This window comes from Chlorocebus sabaeus, chromosome 12, assembly GCF_047675955.1.
Source record: "Chlorocebus sabaeus isolate Y175 chromosome 12, mChlSab1.0.hap1, whole genome shotgun sequence".
In the NCBI taxonomy this organism is placed as follows: domain Eukaryota; kingdom Metazoa; phylum Chordata; class Mammalia; order Primates; family Cercopithecidae; genus Chlorocebus; species Chlorocebus sabaeus.
In genome coordinates, this window is record NC_132915.1 from 48,132,333 (window position 1) to 48,154,480 (window position 22,148).

The 22,148-nt window shown below is 41.5% G+C and overlaps 1 protein-coding gene across 3 annotated transcripts in view; it reads left to right on the plus strand.

Moving 5' to 3' along the window:
- ADAMTSL1 (ADAMTS like 1) overlaps positions 1-22,148 on the plus strand; it is a 419,132-nt gene that overhangs the window by 332,950 nt on the left and 64,034 nt on the right. For 2 of the 3 annotated variants that reach the window (XM_007969153.3, XM_007969154.3), the window contains 3 exons: positions 6,611-6,739; positions 15,731-15,910; positions 19,193-19,327. In XM_007969153.3, the coding sequence (XP_007967344.3) occupies positions 6,611-6,739; positions 15,731-15,910; positions 19,193-19,327 (444 nt within the window). The remainder of the gene's footprint in view (positions 1-6,610; positions 6,740-15,730; positions 15,911-19,192; positions 19,328-22,148) is intronic. The other variant, XM_007969155.3, reaches the window with a different exon arrangement.

Consider the following 22,148-nt stretch of genomic DNA (forward strand, 5'->3'; position numbering starts at 1 on the left):
AAATTCTGCTAGTTCTAGGGCTTATGAAAAAAGTAAAGTTGCCTCCATCTAAAGTATACATCTCTTCACTCCCGTGCCACACACAGGGATGCATGCTTTATATGGAGTGGTTAGAAAAGGCCTCACTAGGAGGTGTTATTTGCACAGAGACCTGAATGACCAGAAGAGAGCCATGCAGAAGTCTGTAGGTGGAAGATGTCAGGGACAGGGAATGGCCAGGGCTGACATGCTGCTGTGTTGGAGGAAAGGAAGACCAGTGTGCTGGAGCACTGTGATTGATGGGGAGTGTGGGCTAAGTGAGGAAGGTGATGTAGACCACTGGGTCTTAATGTACAGCAGATGGCTGGTCACGAAAAGGAGCTTGAGACCAGGCATGGTGGCTCACACCTGTAATCCCAGCACTTTGGGAGGCCAAAGCAGGTGGATCACCTGAGGTCAGGAGTTTGAGACCAGCCTGACCAATATAGTGAAACCCCATCTCTATTAAAAATACAAAATTAGCTGGTTGTGGTGGTGCATGCCTCTAATCCCAGCTACTCAGGAGACTGAAGCAGGAGAATTACTTGAACCCAGGAGGCAGAGGTTGCAGTGAACTGAGATCCTGCCATTGCACTCCAGCCTGGGCAACAAGAGTGAGACTCGGTCTCAAAAACAAAAAATGAAAAGAAAAAGAGCTTCAAATTTTGTTTTAATTGTACTGAAAAGGGACTGGAAAGTTTAAGCAAAAAAGTTGTATGGTTTGATTCATGTTTTAGCAAGATCACTCTGGCTGCCATAAAACTGTAGTAAAGGAAGAGTGAAAGCCAGAAGACCAGTTAGGCTGTATAGTAGTCCATCCAGAGATTATAGTAGCATTAGATCATAGCAACAGAGATGCTGGTAAGATGTAGGGTAGATTTGGAGTCAGAGCTGAGTAGCTCTAACTCTGAGTAGGGAGGTGAGGTCATTTATACTAGTGCTAATTCAATATCATTCCAACTGCTTCCTCCCACTGTGGCCATGCATTTACTATGCTCAACAATCATTATAGTACTAAATCACTCATCAGATGATACATAATCTCAAATGTATGGAATATAAGTGGTATAAGGAAAAAGTCCCCTGAACAGTCAAAATAGAGCCTATGCATGCATTCCAAGGTGAGCTTCTCAGAACATTATTCAAGTTTCTGCCCTTGAACACAGTTTTGATGAGTTTAATTACCTATGCCTAGAAGGCAAATAAAATGGCCAAGAATAAAGAGGGATAGCTTCTATTATGAGGCTGTGGGATGGTACAAACAGGAATACAGGACAAATAGATATGGGAGAAAACAAAAAATATAAAAAGCAAGTATAAGACTCCAAAGGGCATTTCTGAATTAAGGTTTTCTTCACATTTAATGAAAGCAGAGAAGAGTGAATGTAATTGTAGAATATCCTGCCTATAAAATGGTTAAAACAAAATTAAATCCACTTACCAAAGGTTAAGCTTTGGTTATATGAATATGATCTCATGTGGACCCTATTTCCCCAAGGTGTTCGATGAATGAGTCTTTTCATTGTATTTTGTAGTCATGTGCACAAAGTGCTATATTTTATTTCCAGCTGATAAAGGCCTATTAAAACACAATGTACACAGGACTTCGACTTCTGGGAAGATGGCATAGTTATACTTTTCCCTATTCTTACTGCTAAGTACCACTAAAGGTCCTGTACATTATATATAAAACACACATAAGGAGACTGAAAAGTAAAGGGAAGAAAGCCAACTGACCAAAGACCTTGGAAATCAAACTGTAAATTTGTTGGGTTTTCTTTTTGCCTCATAAATCACAAACTTGGAGCTCAAGAAGCTGGCTACTGGTAAACACCAATGAGTACCAAAAAAAAAAAAAAACAAACAAACAAAAAACACCAGCTAGAAGCCTAGAAGCCTTCTCTCTAACCAAAGGACCAGGAAAGGGGAATCATAGCAAGACAGAAAACCTTTAGCAAATTCTACTCTAGGCTACCAAATGCCACCGAAAACACTGCGTCCACCACTACCCACACCAGCAAAGGCTGAGCAGGAAGCCTAGATTCCCCCGCAGCCAGCCTCAAACGAGGTGCCCCCCAACCCTCATGGAGGGGAGTATCAGAGATTTTCAGTCCTCATTCATTACACCTACCAGAGTGTAATGTGGAGACCACATGGGGAACCTGGAGTTCCACCTTCACCCTGCAGTGCCCACATTCCCCTCCCCACTGGGATGGTGAAGAGGAGGTCCCCTGGAGAGTGAGGACTTGTACCACCTGCCCAAGGTGAGGAGGCTTCTCCCACAGCTGTGTAGTGGGGACTATGTGGGGATCCAGAACTCCCACTCCTGCCCAGCAGTAATGAGGAGCCCCCCACTTGGGTAACAGAGGAGGCCAAGTGGAGAATTTGGACTTAACCTCCACTGGGTAGTAACAAGGAGGCATGTCCCTGCTCCCATACCTGAGTGATTTTATAGAAAGCAGCTAAAACAGAAGGTTTAAATAAGATCCAAAGTCTCAACTAGAAAAATATACAGGTTTCAATTGAAACCTAGACATCATGAAAAAAACCACCTTCACTACCCTTATTCATTGTAGTGCTGGAACTTCTACCCAGTGCAGTTATGTAAGAAAAGGAAATAAAAGGCATAGAGACTAGAAACAAAGAAATACAACTTGTCCCTATTTGCAGATGAAATGATTGTCTATATAGACAATCAAAAGAAAACCAAAATAATTAGGTTAATGTAACAAAATATAACAGGACTTATATCTCAGAAACAACAAAACTCTGATGAAAGAAATTAAAGAAGATCTAAATTAAGATAAATAGACATACATACAATGTTCATGGATTGGAAAACACAACAAAGTCACGATGTCATTTCTTTCCTAATATACATGTTTAATTCTTATCATAATCTTACTAATATTTTATACATGTAGAGAAGATTATTCTAAAATGTATATGAAAAAGCAAAGGAACTAGAATAGCCAAGAAGCAGGAGAAATCAGCGAACCTAATTTCAGAATTAATTATATAGCTGCAATAAATAAGACTGTGTGGTACTGGTAGAGGGATAGACACATAAATCAGTGGAACAGAATAGAGAATAGAGACCTCAGAAACAGATCTACACAACTGTGTCCAACTAATTTTGACAAAAGTGCAAAAGCAATTCAATGTAGGAAAGATAACCTATTCAAGAAGTGGTGAGAGCGCAATTAGACATCCATAGTCAAAAAATAAATGGGCTTTGACCTCCTATGTAAATGTGACCTCTCACATCTTACCTAAAAATTAACTCAAAATGTATCACAGACTTAAACATAAAATGTAAAACTATAAAACATTTAGGAAAAAATAGGAAAAATCATCAGGATCTAGATCTAAGTAAATAGTTCTTAAACTTGATATCAAAAACATAATCCCATTTTTGCTTTTGTTGCCTATGTTTTTGGGATCTTTTCCAAAAAAATTGCTGCCCAGACTAATGTCATGAAGTGTTTCCTCTATGTTTTTTCCTAGTAGTTTTATCATTTTGAGTCTTACATTTAAATCTTTGATCCATTTTTAATTTTTATGTGGCAAGAACTAGGGGTCTAGCTTCAGTTGACCCCTTTTATTGAGGAGACTGTCCTTTCTCTGTTCTGTGTTCTTGGCAGTTTTGTTGAAAATGAGTTGGCTGTAAGTATGTGGATTCATTTCTGTGTTCTCTATTCTGTTCCATGGGTTTATGTGTCTATTTTTATGGCAATACCATGCTGTGTTGGTTACTGTAGCTTTATAGTATATTTTAAAATTAGGTAGTGAGTGTAATGCTTCCAGCTATGTATTCTTTTTATTATTTTTATTTTTATTTTTTTTTGAGATGGAGTCTCACTCTGGCGCCAGGCTGGAGTGCAGTGGCACAATCTCAGCTTGCTGCAACCTCTGCCTCTCGGGTTCAAGTGATTCTCCTGCCTCAGCCTTTTTAATGTGCTGTTGAATTTGGTTTGCTAGTATATTGTTAAGAATTTGTATATACATGTTCTTCAGGGATCTTACCCTGTAGCTTCCTTTTTGTTGTTGTGTCCTTGTTGATTACATCAAACTGAAAAGTTTCTGCACAGCAAAGAAAACAATCAACAGAATAAAAAGACAGTCTACAGAATGAGATAAAATATTTGCAACCTCTTTATCTGGCAAGGGATTAATATTCAGAATATGTAAAGAACTCCAACTCAACAACAAAAAATTAATTTTCAAAAATGGACAAAAGATAAAAAAGAACAAGATCAAATTCTTTGTAGGAACATGGATGGAGCTGGAGGCCATTATCCTTAGCAACTAATGCAGGAACAGAAAACCAAATACTGCATGTTGTCACCTGTAACTGGGAGCTAAATGATGAGAACACATGGACACACAGAGGAAAACAACAGATGCTGGGGCCTGGTGGAGGGCAGGAGGAGGGAGAGGATCAGGAAAAATAACTATTGACTACTAGGTTTAACACCTGACTGACGAAATAATCTGTACAGCAAACCCCCATGACACAAGGTTACCTATGTAACAACCCTGCACGTGTGCCCTTGAACTTAATTAGTTAATTAATAAGGGCAAAAGACCTGAATAGACATTTCTCAAAAGAAGACATACAGATGGCCAACAGGCATATGAAAAATGCTCAACATCACTAATCTTCAGAGAAATGTAAACCAAAACCAAAATGAGATATCACCTTACTTAGAATGGATACTATCAAAAAGACCAAAAAAAAAAAAGCAAATACTGGTGCTGATGTGGAGAAGAGGGAATTCTTATACATTGTTAATGGGAATGTAAATTAGTATAGCCATTATAGAAAACAGTGTAGATGTTCCTCAAAAAATTAAAACTAGAACTTCCATATGATCCAGCAATCCTACTCCTGGGTATATATGCAAAGGAAATGAAAACAGTAATCAAAGCGATATCTGCACTCCAATATTTACTGCAGCACTATTCACAATATCTAAGATATAGAATCAGCTTAAGTGTCCATCAACAGATGAATAGATAAAGGAAATGTGGTATATATGTACAGTGGAATACTTTTCCACCATAAAAAAAAGAATGAGGCCAGGTGTGGTGGCTCATGCCTGTAATTCCAGCACTTCGAAAGACTGAGGTGGGTGGATTGCTTGAGCCCAGGAGTTTGAAACTAGCCTGAGCAACATTGGGAAACCCTGTATCTATAAAAATAATAATACAAAAAAAAAAAATTCTATCCAGGTGTGATGGCATACACCTGTACTTTCAGCTACCCAGGAGGCTGAGGTGGAAGGATCATTTGAACTTGGGAGGCAGAGGCTGCAGTGAGCCAAGATCACACCACTGCCCTCTAGCCTGGATGCCAAAGCAAGACCATCCCTGTCTCAAAAAAAAAAAAAAAAAAGAGAGAAAAAAAAAGAAATCCTGTTATTTGCAGCAACATGGATGAACCTGGAGGTTATTATGTTAGGTGAGATAAGCCAGGCACAGAAAGACAAACTTTTCTTTTTATGGATCATGCTTTTCAAAATTTTTTCATTGACACATAATAATTGTACATATTTATGGGGAACGGTCTGATTTTTTTGGATACATGTATACATTGTATAAAAATCAAATCAGGGTATTTAGCATATCCATCACTTCTTACATTTATCATTTCTTTGTGGTCAGGACATTCAAAATCCTTTCTCCTAGATATTTTGAAATACATATAGTCACCCTACTGTGTAATATAATACTAGAACTTATCCCTCCTATGTAACTATAATTTTGTGCCTCTTGACCAATATCTCCCTATCTTCCTCTCCCCACTCCCTTCCCCAGTCTCTGGTAACCACTGTGCTACTCTCTACTTCTATGAGATCAACTTCTTTAGATTCTACATATAAGTGAGATAATGCAGTATTTGTCTTCTGTATCATTTCTTTTTTGAGATAGAGTCTCACCCTGTCACCCAGGCTGGAGTCCAGTGGTGTGATCTCGGCTCATTACAACTTCTACTTCCCATGTTCAAGCAATTCTTATGCCTCAGCCTCCTGAGTAGCTGGGATTACAGTTGCATGCCACCACACCTGGTTAATTTTTGTATTTTTAGTAGAGATGGAGTTTCACCATGTTGGCCAAGCTAGTCTCAAACTCCTGGCCTCAAGTAATCCCCCCACCTCAGCCTCCCAAAGTGCTGGGACTACAGGCATGAGCCACTGCCCCCAGTGCTCTGTATTACTTCTTATAACTGCATGTGAATCTACAATTATCTTAAAGTAAAAAAATTTAATTTTAAAAACAGGCCCTATAAAACATGATGTCGAAGGTTATTTGTTAATTTAATGATTAGAATGCATAAATCATCTCAATTTGTATAACATGCTCTATCTTCAAACTCTTCAATCCTTGGTCTTTTACTGACAACACTATGGTAGGTAGGTAGGTAGATGCTTTTATACTGTGCACTTACAATTTTTCAAGAGAAAACATAGTTATTTGAAAAAGTCTGGATAGACCAGCTATGCATTGGTAGTTAGCCCACACTTCAAAGGAATGCCCCAATTTCCACAGTCACCACTGAGTAACATCTCATATTCTTTCTTATCTTCAGGAAAGCCACTAGTGAAAACGTCACGAATGACCGTGATCAACACGGAGAAGCCTGCAGTCACAGTCGATATAGGAAGCACCATCAAAACAGTGCAGGGAGTGAATGTGACAATTAACTGCCAGGTTGCAGGTGAGAAATTCATGTATGTATTTGTTCACATGTTAGTGGAGCCCTGTGCTAGGTTGGGGATACAAAGACAAATTAGACACAAATTTTACTCTCAGGGATATAGTGCTAGTAGGAAAGCCAAAGCATGAACCTCAGTCCCTCTGAAAGTAGAAAGCGCTGCAGAAATTTAGAGGAGGAAAGATTAATTCTGACTGGGACAGGTAGGTTAGATTGATCTTTTTATGTGTGTGTTTCTCTTTAATCTTAGCCTTCCATACAGATAGAATGTGAACATGCAAAGATGGGGGCAAGGAGTTCCAAGTGGACAAAGGCGAGTGATAAATTCATGGAAGTAGAAAATCCTCTAGGCTATAAGAGAACAGTGTGAGCTTTAGTTTGGGTGGAGCCCAGAGTGCAGAAATGCAGGTGAGAAGTGACATTAAAGAGCCATGCTTCCAAAAGCAAAGCATTGAAGAGAATAGATTGAAAAAGGGAAATACTAGGGCAGAAAGGCCAGGTAAGACCCATCACTGTCATTTAGAGGAGAGGTCATGGAAGCCTGAACTCAGGGCAGTGGGAATGGGAAGGTAAGGACTGGATGGATATGAGAAAGACAGCAAGAGGTAAGGCCAATAGCAGCCTGGAGCTTGCTCAAATCAGAAGTGGGCAGGAGTTATTAAAGAAGATAGCCAGTGGAGTTCTGATAAAGGCATTGCCCTCAGGTGGGCCTTGCATACTCAGAGGCCAGCGGGGACCAGGAAGGCACAGGGAAGCAAGGAGTAGTAGACAATAGGGGGTGGTAATATGCTGTATATAAAAATATTTACCTTCAATTAAAAGACAGAAAACACCTACATATAGCAGAATGAGGCCCAGCTACTATTTTTCCCTTCCTGTAGACCACTCATTTGTGATGTGTACCCTAGGGGTTTCACTGCCACAACGGGATGAAGAAATGAATGGTTCTTGTGCCATTGGACAGCTAGTTTTCTGATTGCTGTCCTCATCAGATATACCACACAGTGGCATGGCCACGCCAAACCCACGTTCCCTGATCATACCCTATGGGCAGAGTAGACAGGCCGTGGCACCCCACGCTTTGGTGGTTTCTTCATCTTAGACCTTCATCATCTGAAGGTTTACCTCACTTTGTTACTTATAAGACCAGAAAACCCATTTTAAAGTAAGTAGGAAGAATATCTTAACCTAGGACTTACTGTTTCCAAATAATAGCCAAGTCTGATTTTCTCTGAAATATTCTGATAGCTTTAGGATATCTGAAATATGGCCAGACCTGGTGGCTTACACCTGTAATCCCAGCACTTTGGGAAGCTGAGGTGGACAGATCACTTGAGCCCTGGAGTTGAAGACCAGCCTAGGCAACATGGCAAAACCTTGTCTCTACAAAAAATACAAAAATTAGCCAGGTGTGATGGCGCATACCTGTAGTCTCAGCTACTAGGGAGGCTGAGATGGGAGGATCGTTTGAGCCCAGAGGTCAAGGCTGCAGTGAGCCATAGGCATGCCACAGCACTCCAGCCTGGGTGACAGAGCGAGAACCCTATCTCAAAAAAAAAAATTAGGATATCTGAAATGTAAATCTATCTTTGTAAATGTGCATTAGCTTCGCCTTTGTAAAGTGTCTCATGGCCTTTGTGATGCTTCCCTTCCAGCCTCATCAGTGAAATCTAGAACCAAGTGCCTTCAGTCCCTGTACTCCAAATAGGTAGTAAGACAAAACCCCTGACAGGGACTGGCATGAATGAGCTACCCGTCTCTGCAGGGATTAATGGTGGTGCCAGTAGGGCCCTTTCTGCAGAACCATCACCCCCCAACACACACCTGATCACTATGGATCCATGCTTTGGTGAGGAAACACTGGTGATATGATGGATCACGTTGTGTATCTTCTTGAGAGGTGGAACTGGTAGAAGTAAAAGAACAGGGAAGGGGCCAGGTGCGGGGACTCACACATGTAATCACAGCACTTTGGCGGGCCGAGGTGGGTGGATCACCTGAGGTCAGGAGTTCGAGACCATCCTGGCCAACATGGTGAAACCCCATCTCTACGAAAAATACAAAACTTAGCCAGGCGTGGTGGCAAGTGCCTGTAATCCCAGCTACTCAGGAGGCTGAGGCACGAGAGTCACTTGAACCTAGGAGCAGAGTTTGCAGTAAGCCGAGATCGAACCACTGCACTCCAGCCTGGGCAATAGAGCAAGACTCTGTCTCAAAAAAAAAAAAAAAAAAAAAAATAGGGGAGGAAAGGGCAGCAAAACAAGGAAATGGGCATTTAAAGGAGATTGAGAGAACCAGAATCTGGTTGAGGAAGTATTTACATTGGGGAGCCTACGGCGTTAAAACAAGCTTTGGTCACTCTTCCGTGTCGCCTAGGGCCCTCTCTCTGGGACTTCATCCAGAGGCTCACTTGATAACCTTATAGTGAGAACCTAGGTTGTTGTACCTAGTTTTCCCTGGCTGTGGCATTGCAGTCTTTATTTTTGTTTTTACCCATAAAACTATCTCTATTAATTTAGCTGATTAACTAAAATAAATATTTGTATATTTGTCATTATTCCTTTTGTTAAACAAGATACTTATTCAAAGTAGGTGGGAAAGAGCCTGCTTTTAATTACACAGTGAATTAGCTGGACAAGGAAATCATCTGTGAGCTGAGTCTCCAGTTAAAATACTGACAGCTATAATGCTAAATGCCAAATGGCAGAGGACTGCTTTTACTTTGCTGCTATAAGTGGCTCTTATGGCTCTTTCCTTAGTCTTGGACATCTCTATCCCATTCCTAGTCAGGCAGCTTAGTGACCTCCTGATTGGTTAGGTGGGATTCTCTGAGCACCAGTAACACTGCCAGTAGCTAATACTCTAGCTTGAGAATTTGCAACCCAGACTCTGATAATAGACAGGGAAGTGGGACTCCATAAGGGCCTCCTTAAAGAAGTATTTTATGTCAAATTCATTCATGTTATTCATTTGGCAGTTTTTTATGGAATATTTAATCCAACTTAGATTTCTCCTAATCCAAAGAGCCACAGATAAACAAGATACAATTTTCAGGAAGCTCACAGTCTGGGAAGGAGAAAAGTTATGAAATATGTAATGATAATACAATGTGATATTCAGATACAGTTGTTGTTTTCTTATTATAAAATATTAAGTACTAAACAAATTTTAGAAAACACAGAAAAACTCAGGAGGCCAAAAAGGAAAGAAAACAACTGGTTCAAAGTCGTTCTCTCCAAACTCAACCACAGCTGACATTTTATTATATTTCCTTAATCATTCCCTTTTATCCTGCTTTATTTCCTCTCAGTAATAAACATTTGTCTGTATCATAAGCATAATTTTAATGGCTATATAATAGCCTATGTTAAGAATATTATGTAATTTACCTAGACTGACTCACATGTTTGAATTGTTAGCAATTTTTCATTAAACAACTTTTTGCATACATGTGCTTTCAGCTTGTAAAGTACAGCCTCACACATTCTTCCCAGTCCTGAAGCATCAACAGCATTAGGCAATGAGTATGATAGGTTTTTTCTTGAAAAGTGACCTAATTGACTGTATTACTCCCATGCTTGTTCTCTATTCCTTCTCTGAAGAAGTCAGAAAACTGAGTCGGCAATAAAGGATCAGGGGAAGAAGCAGTGTTTCAGTAAATAGGAACAGAATGTGCAAAGGGCCTGAGGTAGAAAGAGCATGCTGCATTTAAAGAATTAAAACCTGGCTGGCGGTGTGGCTATAATATCAAGAGCAAAGAAGAAAGTAACATATGAGGCTGAGGAGGTGTGGGTAGGCAGGGGCTAGACCTTACATGTTCTCATAGATTATGGTACAGTTTAGGTTTTTCTCCTAAAAACAAAGGAAGCATTTGAAGGACTTAGGAGATAAAATCAGCAGGACTAGGGATGCACAGATAGTTCAAGAGTCAGTGATGGGTGGTGTATTAGGATAGATTAGACTCTGGTATCAAGTAGATGCCCAAATGTATAATGACTCAAATACAATAGAAGTTTTATTTTTGCTTAGCTAAGTGCCCAAAGAGTACAACTGGTCATCTGGAGAGGATCTGCCCCCACAGTGTCATTCGGGGTCACAGGATGCTGGTTGCTCTGTCATCTGAAACACGTGCCTTCCAAGGCCTTCCTAGGGGTTACCTCTATCCTATCAACCAGGAGAGGGGAAAACAGAATATGGGGGATGGTTGAGAAGGCTTTTAAGGGCGACACCTGGAAGGAGCACACATTAAGACTTTTCACATTCCTTTAGTCACATGGCCACGCACAACTACAAAGGATGCTGGGGAAGGTAGACTCACTGGATACTCAGGAAAAAGAGGGAAACTGGTTTTGTGAACAGCTATCACTGTCTGCCACAGTCAGTATGGAGAAAAGTGGAAGGCTGGAAACCTTTCGAGACTGCCATGGTTCTTTAGAATAATTGACAAGGCTGACAGTTGAGTTACTGTATCCTTTCTCTTTTCTTTCCCTAAGCCACCCTACCTCCACACCTCATAGGAAGCTTCTAGAATTCCCCATGTAAAGGTGTACCTTTGAGTGGACACCCTACCTTGAGACATTGACACACTGCCATGGTGCAGGCAGCCTTCCAAATATAATAAGAGATCCAATTAACAAGAATACTCTGTCTGGGATTTTTTTTAAAAAGAATATTATAGCATCACCCTACCTGGCAGCTCCGTGGACATCAAAGGCACTGAACCTTGTAATCATATCGAGTTACCACCCATTATGTCTAAGTTCTTTTACTGATCCTTTCAAGCAGAGGGAGAGCATGGTGCTGTTGAAAAGATATACCACAGGGGAAAATGTAAACATGGGTTCTTTTCCTTCCCGGGTTTAAGATACAAATAATACCAGGGAGGTTAGCATGTGGAGCCTATCCAAGTAGCCGGTCCACAACAACATAGCTCTTGGATTTTGTTCTGTGGTAGAGCATATTTTCTGTCATTTTCAGGTGTTTCTTTTTGTGGCATTTGCTGTCACACCACAGCAGGCTAGAAAAGATCATCTCCCACAACCTGACCAAGCTTCTCAACAAGAAGGAGCTAACAAAGCCAGAACATATGGATTCTGGAACCTCTCTCCTGACAACAGCTTGGTTTTACAACCACAGCAAAAAAAAAAAAAAAAAAAAAAAAAAAAAAAAAAAAAAAAAAACCTTAATTCTGAAAGTAGAAAGGAATTAAGCATTTGATAGTTCAGAAATAGTAAAGCAGCAGTTCAGATTTTCTCTCAAGAGTCAGGCTAGTATAATGGCAGGCGGTGTACACTCGTTAAGATGGGGACTGTTGGCACTAAAGTTATCTCAGTTTGAATCCCTACCCTGGCACTGGTGGGTTACTGATTGGCTGTAGGGTAGGGAATTCAGGGGAACAGGAACTCTGCCCCCATGTAATTGTTCAGGCATCCAAACAAATGTGACCTTAGGCAGATTTCTTAATCTCTATGAGACCCTTTTTCTCATAAAATGGAGTTATTAAATTGTATCTGCTTCACAGGATCATTGTGAAAAATAAGTGATTGTGTTTATAAAATGTTTGGCTTACAGCAAATGTTCAGTCAATGTTATTTCTCCCTTTAACACACTCAGGATATGTTTGCATGGCTCAGTACACTCCAATGTTGAGGTATTCTGAAAGTCAGTATTAAGCATATGTGTCACTACCTTTTCAAGGGACTCTGTGGAACATTCAAGGGCTGGTGAAGTTTTCTAAAGCATCATTGTCATCTCTTGAGAGAAAAAGAAAAAAAAACTTTATAACACCTCAATTATTGTTTTCTCTTTCCTCATTCTACATGTGTAATGTCAGAGCCAGTTATGGAAGGACTGGCTGTCACTCCAAGGTATCTTTGTAATATCATTCTCTGCCTAAGGCCCACAGTTCGAGGAAGGAAGTCCTCAAAATGTGGCACCAGCAACAATACCTACATCGGCAAACTCATAATGCAGATCTGTGCGTGAATGAATCTGAGAGAGGTTTGCCAGTAGACTGAAGAATGATTCCCACTTAATTTCTCTTCCCTTGGGACTACAGTCACGTCCACAGTTCCAGGTTTACAGAAACTGAAGGTTTCTTCCTCCACCCTGCTATTCTGAACATTTCCACTTCTCCCATGAAGCCCCCTACTGTCACCAGAGGAATTCCGCCCTTTTGGTTTATATCCAGTCCTGTCCTCTCAAACAAGCACAATTTTAGAGCGGCATGAGACAGACAAACATAAAGGGAATGGAGGAAGCTTGCAAGCAATTCCTGGGGGAGTGAGAAATAGCTCCCAGGTCTCTCTCCATCCCTGGGTTCTCTCCCTTCTCCCTCTGTTCCACCCTCCCTCCTCCCCTCTGTCACTCTCACTCTCATTTTCTCTCCCCCTGAGTCTCTGTGTTTGTTGCCCACAGCCCTCCTCAAAGGAAGATGCAGGCAGTAAATGCTGCGTGGAGCAATGTGAGGGAAAGAGGATGAATATTGGTAGAAAATGGTTTGCAGGGCTGGCATGGTGGCTCGTGCCTGTAATCCCAACACTTTTGGAGCCCAAGGCAGGTGGATCATCTGAGGTCAGGAGTTCGAGACCAGCCTGGCCACCATGGCGAAACCGTGTCTCCACTAAAAATATAAAAATTAGCCAGGCTGGTGCACACCTGTAATTCCAGCTAACTCTGGAGGCTGAGGCAGGAGAGTCACTGGAACCCAGGAGGCAGAGGCCGCAGTGAGCCAAGATCATGCCACTGTACTCCAGCCTAGGTGACAGAGCAAGACTCTATCTCAATAAAAAAATAAAATAAAATAAAATTGTTTGCAGGACCTCATTTTTCCTTGTTCTTTCAGAAGAAAAATAACTAAAAGTGCTTTTCTTTAACTTACTTCTGAGGCTTTCTCCTGAATGCTGTGGATCTTTTTTTTTTTTATTTTTATGGGAAAAAAACTAAGCTCAGGGCCCAAAGTCCAAGCTGGCATGGACAGGCATCATGATGCTCTTGCTCTCCCTAGTGGTGCTGTAATGAAAAATCAGCTGTTTCACCCCTCACCTGTGTCTTTTCTCCAGGTATCTTTAGAGATGATGCCAACCTGGCCCCTCTTATGCACTTGAGCATCAAGTATCCTACTGCTAGAGCCAGATTCATGTGTGCCTCTCTCTGATGTGACAAGGCTATGGTATCCAAGTCTCCACCTGCTTTCGTAGCCCTGCCTCTCTTTCTCTAGCCAATTTCAAGGACATGTAACAGATACACAGGCAACTCCTTGAAGATTCTGCATCCCCAACAGAAGGCTAGCCATTAAGGGCAAACTGCCCTTACCCCAAAGGCAAAAACCAGCCCCAGCTCAGGGAAAACACTAGATCACTAGACTAAGGTCTGGCTCCTTGGCCATTTCTGGCTTTGACCCCCATTTCCCAGGACTTGATACTTCTTTTTTTTTTTTTTTTTTTCCCCCTGAGACAGAGTCTTGTTCTGTCCCCCAGGCTGGAGTGCAGTGATGTGATCTCGGCTCACTGCAACCTCTGCCTCCCAAGTTCAAGTGATTCTCCTGCCTCAGCCTCCTGTGTAGCTGGGATTACAGTTGCCCACCACCACGCCCAGCTAATTTTTGTATTTTTAGTAGAGACGGGGTTTCACCATGTTGGTCAGGCTGGTCTCAAATTCCTGATCTTGTGATCCATCTGCCTCAGTCTCCCAAAGTGCTGGGATTACAGGCGTGAGCCACCGTGCCCCGCCAAGACTTTACACTTTAAGCATGGCCTGGATACATGCCAGTAAGTTCTATAAGTAAACTGTGTGAGCTGGGTCAGCAGGCTGAGGTGTGCCTTCCGCTCCCTAGAGACCTGTGCCACACACTTTCAGTCTCTCAACACACTCAGAGCCTGGCCTCCTATAGGATCCTCCTAAAACAGCATGTAGGAAGGCTCATCCTAAACCCCCAGGGCCTGTTTTCCAGCATGTCAACCACAAGGAGACTTCCTGAGGAATTCACAGGTTCCCTCAGAGCACAGAGCCTGGCTTCCAAAGACAGAACTCATCCCAAGTCAGCAGATGATGTCCCCATCTCTCTCACAGAAAATAAACTTGGATTGTGGAAAGAGTTGAGCACTTTCCTTTTGTCTTTTTCCTGTGGTTCTACTGATACTACCATTTCATGTTCTCTTGCTCTGAGAAGATATATAGGCTTCCAAAAATACAAGCATGTTTTCTACATAGAGTGTGAACTCCAGTAACGATCTAGCAGCTTCCATTCATCTAGTTCATACATATATTTTAACGTCGTATAGCTTTTCACTTTTTATTAAAATACATCTATACAGAAAAGTACACGTATCATAAAAGTACCAAGTGAACACTCCCCACCAGACCAGCCTCAGGTCAAGACACAGAGCATCACCAGTGGCCAAGCCCCTTGTCCCGTTTCTCAGTCACAACCCCTCCCCATTCATTCCATTGACGACTAACAGCGTAGATTAATGTTACCAGGTTTTGGTTTTTTACTTACGGAAAGGAAATTATACAGTATGTTCTCTTCTGTCTGGCATCTCTTACTCAACATTATGTTCATTTCATGTAGTTTCATTTTCACTGGTGTATACATTTAGTTCTCATGTTTTTCAAATACGTTTTCTCCAAAGAATTTGGGTACTCTCCTTCCACCTTGGCAAGCCCCCCAGCCAGTTGTCTGTTTCCTGGCCTCCCTCTTCCTGCTTCATCACTGTAGGTTTAAAAGGCAAAAGATACGGAGACAACTGATATTTTTATCTTGTATCAGCATTTATTCTGATTCTCTGGTCAGCCTGAAGTCTATATCCTCATCCTACCAGGCTCTGGGCATTATTTAGTTTGGCCAAAGCATGGTAGAAGATGCCGCTGTAGAGCAGCCCCAGAAAAGGGGAATTCAAGAAGCTATAAATGCTATAAATGCCTCTGGGCTCATCTGAATGTGTTTGACTGATGAGTTTGGTTTTGTTTTTTTTTTTTTTCCCTTCTTCCTAGGAGTGCCTGAAGCTGAAGTCACTTGGTTCAGGAATAAAAGCAAACTGGGCTCCCCCCACCATCTGCACGAAGGCTCCTTGCTGCTCATGAACGTGTCGTCCTCGGATCAGGGCCTATACTCCTGCAGGGCGGCCAATCTTCATGGAGAGCTGACTGAGAGCACCCAGCTGCTGATTCTAGGTAAACACTTCAAAGCTGGTTGCCTCTGCTGCACCCTGTTGGGGGTGACTATCAAACCCACCCTCTACCTCCTTTGTGACCTAATCCAGTTAAGGACATAAAAGGTAAAATCGGTATCCCTTGGCTTCTTCCCAGTGTAGGGCCTTTCGATAGAACACAGACTTTGAGCCCAAACAAAAGCTTGAACCCTGACTCTACCATTTACTAACTGTCTGGCACTGGGCAAGTTACTTCACTCTGCTAAGTCTTAGATACTGGTCTCTATGTGGAGACTCCAGACATGAGGACTGCAAGGGGAGAACAGGTATCTCAAACAGAGATAACCGAATTAAAACAATTATCCTTAACTCTTCCTGCATTAAGGACTTCTTTGAGAATCAGATAAAAACTATGGATTCCTCCTTCGAGAAAAATTCATACATGTAAAATGTTTCATATAATTCCAGGAAGCTTATGGTCTGGTCCACCTAAAGTCTCCGCATGCACCCCTAAATGTAAGAACCCCTGATTAAAGAGTCTGGCATGGCTCCTGGTATAAAATGGGTGCTTAAAAATAACAGTTGCTGGGACACCATCCACAATCTGATTATTGCCCAGTTCTGGACTCAGCCGTGTTGCAAGCTATTTTTGCCCCCCTGGACTAGGGATACCCTGCTGTTCTTCCCCACTGAGTCTGGGTGCTAGGGAGATAAAGTTAAAAAAAATGAAAAACTTATTTTTGGCTTTCTCAAAAAACAGAGCAATTATTAGAGCACTTATGCTCTAATTATGCTTTCTCACCTAGAGAAAGCTGTCATTCTAAGGAAAAAAAGGAAAGATGTAAGAAATAATAATTCATGCCATACATACATGCATACACATACATTACAAACTTCCTCACGGAAAAATAGTTAAACTTTACACTTCTGTTTTCATACGCAGAGTTGAAGATATACCAACTCATAGGCCCAAACGGGTTTTCATCTCACTGGTAGCTGCATAAACATCCAGCCATCTTAGGAAGCCACAGAAAATTGGCTCAGAGAAAGATGTCATTTGTTTTGCACTGGGTTTCATCCAACTGAGCTGCTAGTCTGGAGCCCAGAGCCCAGGGAATATTACCCCACACTGAGTTATGGTGCTTACCAGTAAGATTTTTCTCCCTAATAATCCTTCCTTGTTGCCTCTGCTAACAGAGATGAAAGTCTAAGATGTATGGCTGCTACTGTGGCTTTGCCAATGAAGTGTGCCTGTTCTGTAGGCAGGTGCTTACTGCATTCCAACTGTAATACAGTATAACCGTGAACATGGTGTTCGAAGAGCAAAACATCTTCCCCATTTTCATCATACTTAATGGGGAAAAAAATCACTGTCAAGACTCTTAAGTTTAAGGCTTTTCTTGATCACAGTTACTGGTTTATTAATGACAGTTTGTTAGCTTTTAATAGGTACTTTATGAACATCAAAGCAATGTCTCTTTTAATCCACAAAAATGTAGCTTAATTTTTAAAGGGGGAATTTTGTGGATGAAGCTGAGATTTCACCCAAAGTTCTGTGACTTAGCCTGTACCATGAGGACTTGAAGTGTAGTGAGGCAGACTTTCATCCACATATCCAAATAGTCCATTGGACAGATATTCATTAAGTGTTGCCATTTAATGTTGCTGACATTAAGTTCCATGTCACCTGGACACCGGTAAAGTTTTAGGAGACATGGAAGTGGTGGCCTCTGCCCCTGGAGAATTTAGTTTTCCTGGAAAGAGCAAATGGACATGCACTGGAGGGGAAAATTACTGTCAAAGCCGTCAGGACATTAGGAGGGGCCAACATTTGGTCCAAAAAGAGTTGATTGTTTTGAAGATGGAAAGTAGCCCCCGCTTTTTGCTCTTAGTAAATAAGCAAAGGTTTCATGAGTTTCAGGAAGAAATATTGAGGAGGAGAGAAGGACACTTTGAGTAAACTGCCACCATCAGTTCCTAAAATCATGGTATTCCAGAGTAGACAGAGATCTTGGAAAGGAACCTCATTCTGTAGATGAGAAAACTAAGGCTCTGAGGATTTAAATGACCTAATTAGTGAATGACAGAGCCGTGGCTCAAACTGAGGGTTTCTGAACCAGGCATGATGTTTTCTCTATGCCATATGAAAAGGGTTCTTTTTAAACTATATTTTATATACACACACATATATATATATAATCTCAAGTTCATTGTTTTTTCTATAGAATGGTCTTTGTCAGTCAAAGGCAGAAAGACTGAAGGTACGTTTTTCAAGTAGACGCAGGCACCATCATGTCTTATTAATTCACCAGCCCTAAAAAGTGCCTTACAAGGTGCCAGGCACGTAGTAGGGCCCTTGCAGAATGCTGTTGAAATGACCATCCATTTCAAGAGCAGTACTCCTGGGCTGCTGCTTCCATTCCAACAAGCGCTCTGGAGAAAAAGGTGGGAGCTGGCCTTGGGAGTGTAAACTGCAGTTCTTCAGGAGATGCAGGAAGCGGGGCAAAGGGATCTGCTGCTTTTTCAAGAGAATCTGGGATCATCCCACCGCTAAGTTCAGCGGGTGCTTGCCTCTTTATTTGTCCAGCAGAAATGATAAGCCAGTATATATTTCCCATTTTAGTCACTTTTAGCATTGATTAAGTGGGACCTCTGGTGACCTCAGCGCTGATTCCTCGTAAGATTCTGAGTGTTGAAGCATCGCATAGCAACATTCTCTTCCCTGCTTTATCTAGGTCCTACTTAGGCATTAAAATCTAAACTACAAAGCAAATTAACTTACCAACTTCACAACTTCATCTTTTGCTTCATAGAAAAAGGTCCTTTTAAATGAGAAATTCCTGTGATGTTTCTTTATCTGTGCAGACAATAACAAAGTGCCTCACTCTAAAGACTGTTACTAGGGCTAAATGAAAAATGGACTGAAATATATTTAGCACAGAACTTGGCATAGTAAATGCTAAAATTCGCTTTTTAAAAAAGGTGTCTTTATGATATAGTTTAACTTATCTACAAATGTATAGGTACCCAGTAGTCTAAAGTGAGAAACCCCTGAGCTTTGTATGCCTGCTTCTTCTTACTGACCTTATTATTTCAGGCATCAAATACCTGTATTAAGTTTGAAATTCAGACTCACCTTGATAGGGATTCCTCTACAGGAAAAATGATGTTAAAAGGCAACAACAGTAATGTCTATCTTACATACACACACACACGTGCACATACATGCATACCCACCTCTTCCTCTTCCCTTGACACAGCCTTGTGCTTTAACCTGCCTCATCCACCCTCTGCCTTCTCACAGATCCCCCTCAAGTCCCTACACAGTTGGAAGACATCAGGGCCTTGCTCGCAGCCACTGGACCGAACCTTCCTTCAGTCCTGACGTCTCCTCTGGGAACACAGCTGGTCCTAGATCCTGGGAATTCTGCTCTCCTTGGTGAGTCTAACCCTTGGAAACATTGGGCAGAAATCCAGGACTGGACAGGATTTATGGATGGGTGACTGCCTGCAGGTGGGAGGGAGGCAGCAGTGGGGGGTGGCCAACAGGAAATCACTAAATTGCCTACAGAATCCAGACTCACCAGTGGAAACTTGGCTGACTTTCCATATGAGGTGAATGCAGTTGTTAGTCTGGACTCTATGGCTTGTCTAGATTCCAGTATGGCTCCTTTCTGAATCCTCTTGGGTTGATGCCATCTCTTGAAACTTTGAGAGAACTACAGCAGTAAAGAACAGCTCCTATATCTCCTCTCCTCTTGCTAACCATTCCCCAGTACTCCTCCACTATCCCCTCCCACCTAAACTAGAGCAATAATCAACTTTCGAGGAGAAAGTCAAATATCAGCACCCTCCAAAAGGAAGACTATACTATTTAGACCAGCTTTCTGTAGATATAGCCTAAAGCCAACTCAGACAGACTCCTTAAGGCAAGTGCTGAATTAATTTCACCAAGTACAACCTCCCTGTCATCTAGTGTTGGAAACCTTCACCAAGTTATTTCCCACATGGGTAGTGCCCTCTGATAGCAAGGAGTTGTACGAGGGCATTCAAGTCCTGGGCCCTCACACCAGAATCATGGAGATGCCAGAAAAAGCTTCACACATGACCTCTGGAGATGGACAAGGTGGAAGAGAAGAATTCTTCTGCCTTCAAAAGGCCTGAGTGGGGAAAAACAGACCCATACACGTGCAGAGACAGGGAATATATGAGAAGTTTCTGTACCTTTCTCTTGTGCTGTGAAACTAAGATCTAAAACTCCTCTTTAAAATAAAACAAAGAGCCAAGGCCTACAAAGTGGTGAAAATCTTCATACTAACTATGTGATCCCAAATGTTGACAATAATAGCTAGAATTATTCCTGTGGCTCAAAATGTAAAGCTTCTATATTCTTTTACCTAGCAAGGAACAGGAGGCCAGTGAGTTCCCAGTCATACTGGTGATGACTTATCAACATGGCCACAGGGGCCTGTTACCTTTAGGATGAGAGCACAGAAAGATGACCTTCAATTTTTGTTTTCATCTGAAACTCGCAAAGAATCTTCATAGCTTATCAGCATATGGAAAAATCTGATTTCTCTCTTTTTGACTTGAGTAAAAATAAGACAGGGAAAGTAAAGTAGCCCTATTCTGTTGCCCATGATTTATACAAGTTTGGCACTGAGCTTTTCTGTATCATGTTGATCAGAATTAACAGAAGTTTCAAAATTGCATATTGCCTCTGGCTTACAAATAGTAAACTTATTCCAAATGAAATGTGCATTGTAAACTTCTTTATTTTAGACTCATCACTATGAGAAACTCTCATAACTGTTCATCACAGCCCGGTCACAAGCGGGGTGTGCAGCAATTGTTTCTTTTCAACTTCAATAACTCTTTTGGATCACTCAGGTGCCATTTAGCATGCTGGAAAAGTTAACCTGTTCATATTTTTACATGATAGCTTTACTTTCATTCTCCCTTCTTTTGGAATAACATTTTGTTTTATTTTAGCCATGGGCAATAAGAATTTATTGTACTTTATGTTGCCACAATCCATTGCTAGTTTATGGTGCTTTGTTACCTTAGCCTGGTATTTAAATCCAGCAGTTAAGAGACACCTTAAAATCCCAGTCCACATCCAGACTGCTCCATTTGAATGAGACAGTGAGTCAGTATTCATAAAGTCCCTGAATGTAACTGCCTGAACCAAATGGAGTTGAATGGTGAATGTCAGTGTCATGCCAGCACTATAGGACTAGGAGATTCACGTGGAATTGTGGAGATAAATGAGACAATGAGGTCAAGTATCAGGACTCTGAGAAGTAGGTTGACACAGACAGAGCCTCATTATGATGATTTGGAGCTGAGCACTGCAGAATAGGTGGGATTCAAATAGGCAGAAAGGAAGAGAAATGGGCACTCAAGGTGAGAAAGATTCTATGAGCCCCAAGATGAAAAATGTGCGAGATATGTATCAGATGTCTGTTCAGAAACAGCTGTAAAACACCACTGCTTTACGACTGATGACAGGCAGCTAAACTGAGATCGAAACTAGGCCATAAAAATGAACAAGCCTCAGCCACAGTTTGTCCATTCAGATTTGGCTCAGACCCTCACCCCAACAATCCTAATGCCCTCCATCCATCCTGAACTTCCCCCTCATCCTGCTCTGTTAGTCCAGTTGCTTCCATCTGGACAGGCTCCCATCCCTGACTCCTATAGGGTGGCCCTTTCAGACCACAGTGTGTGCTCTGGGTATGAGAAATAAGCCAGAGAGACTGGAGAGAAGGTTTTGTGTAGGGTTGCTGGGAAATTAACATCAAATTGTGGAGGTCTTGAATATAAAATGAAGGAAGTAGATGTACTACATGGGGAATGGGAACAAATCTTTAGGGGGTTTTTAAAAAGGAGAATGTCATACTAAAAGTAATGTATGAGAAGAATTAATCTAATATTCTGTAGGAATCATCAATAGTGGGAGAAATGTAATTTTTAAAAAAGCCCTATTTTGAGGATAACAGATATTCTAGACCAAGGTGGAAATACATGGCAAAGATACTGTTAATCACTCCACGCACAGCCAAGACATCCCTAATCAATCATGACATTCTTTTACACTCAGCCCAGGCACTGCCTTGGAATTCATTTTAACGTTCTTACCAAGCCTGGTGGTAGTTGATATATACAGGATGAAAGCCATTCACCTGCCCTATTGTAGCCAGAGAGTGGTGAGATACCACTGCATGTTTCCTCTATGTATGAGGTCAGCTGGCTGTAAC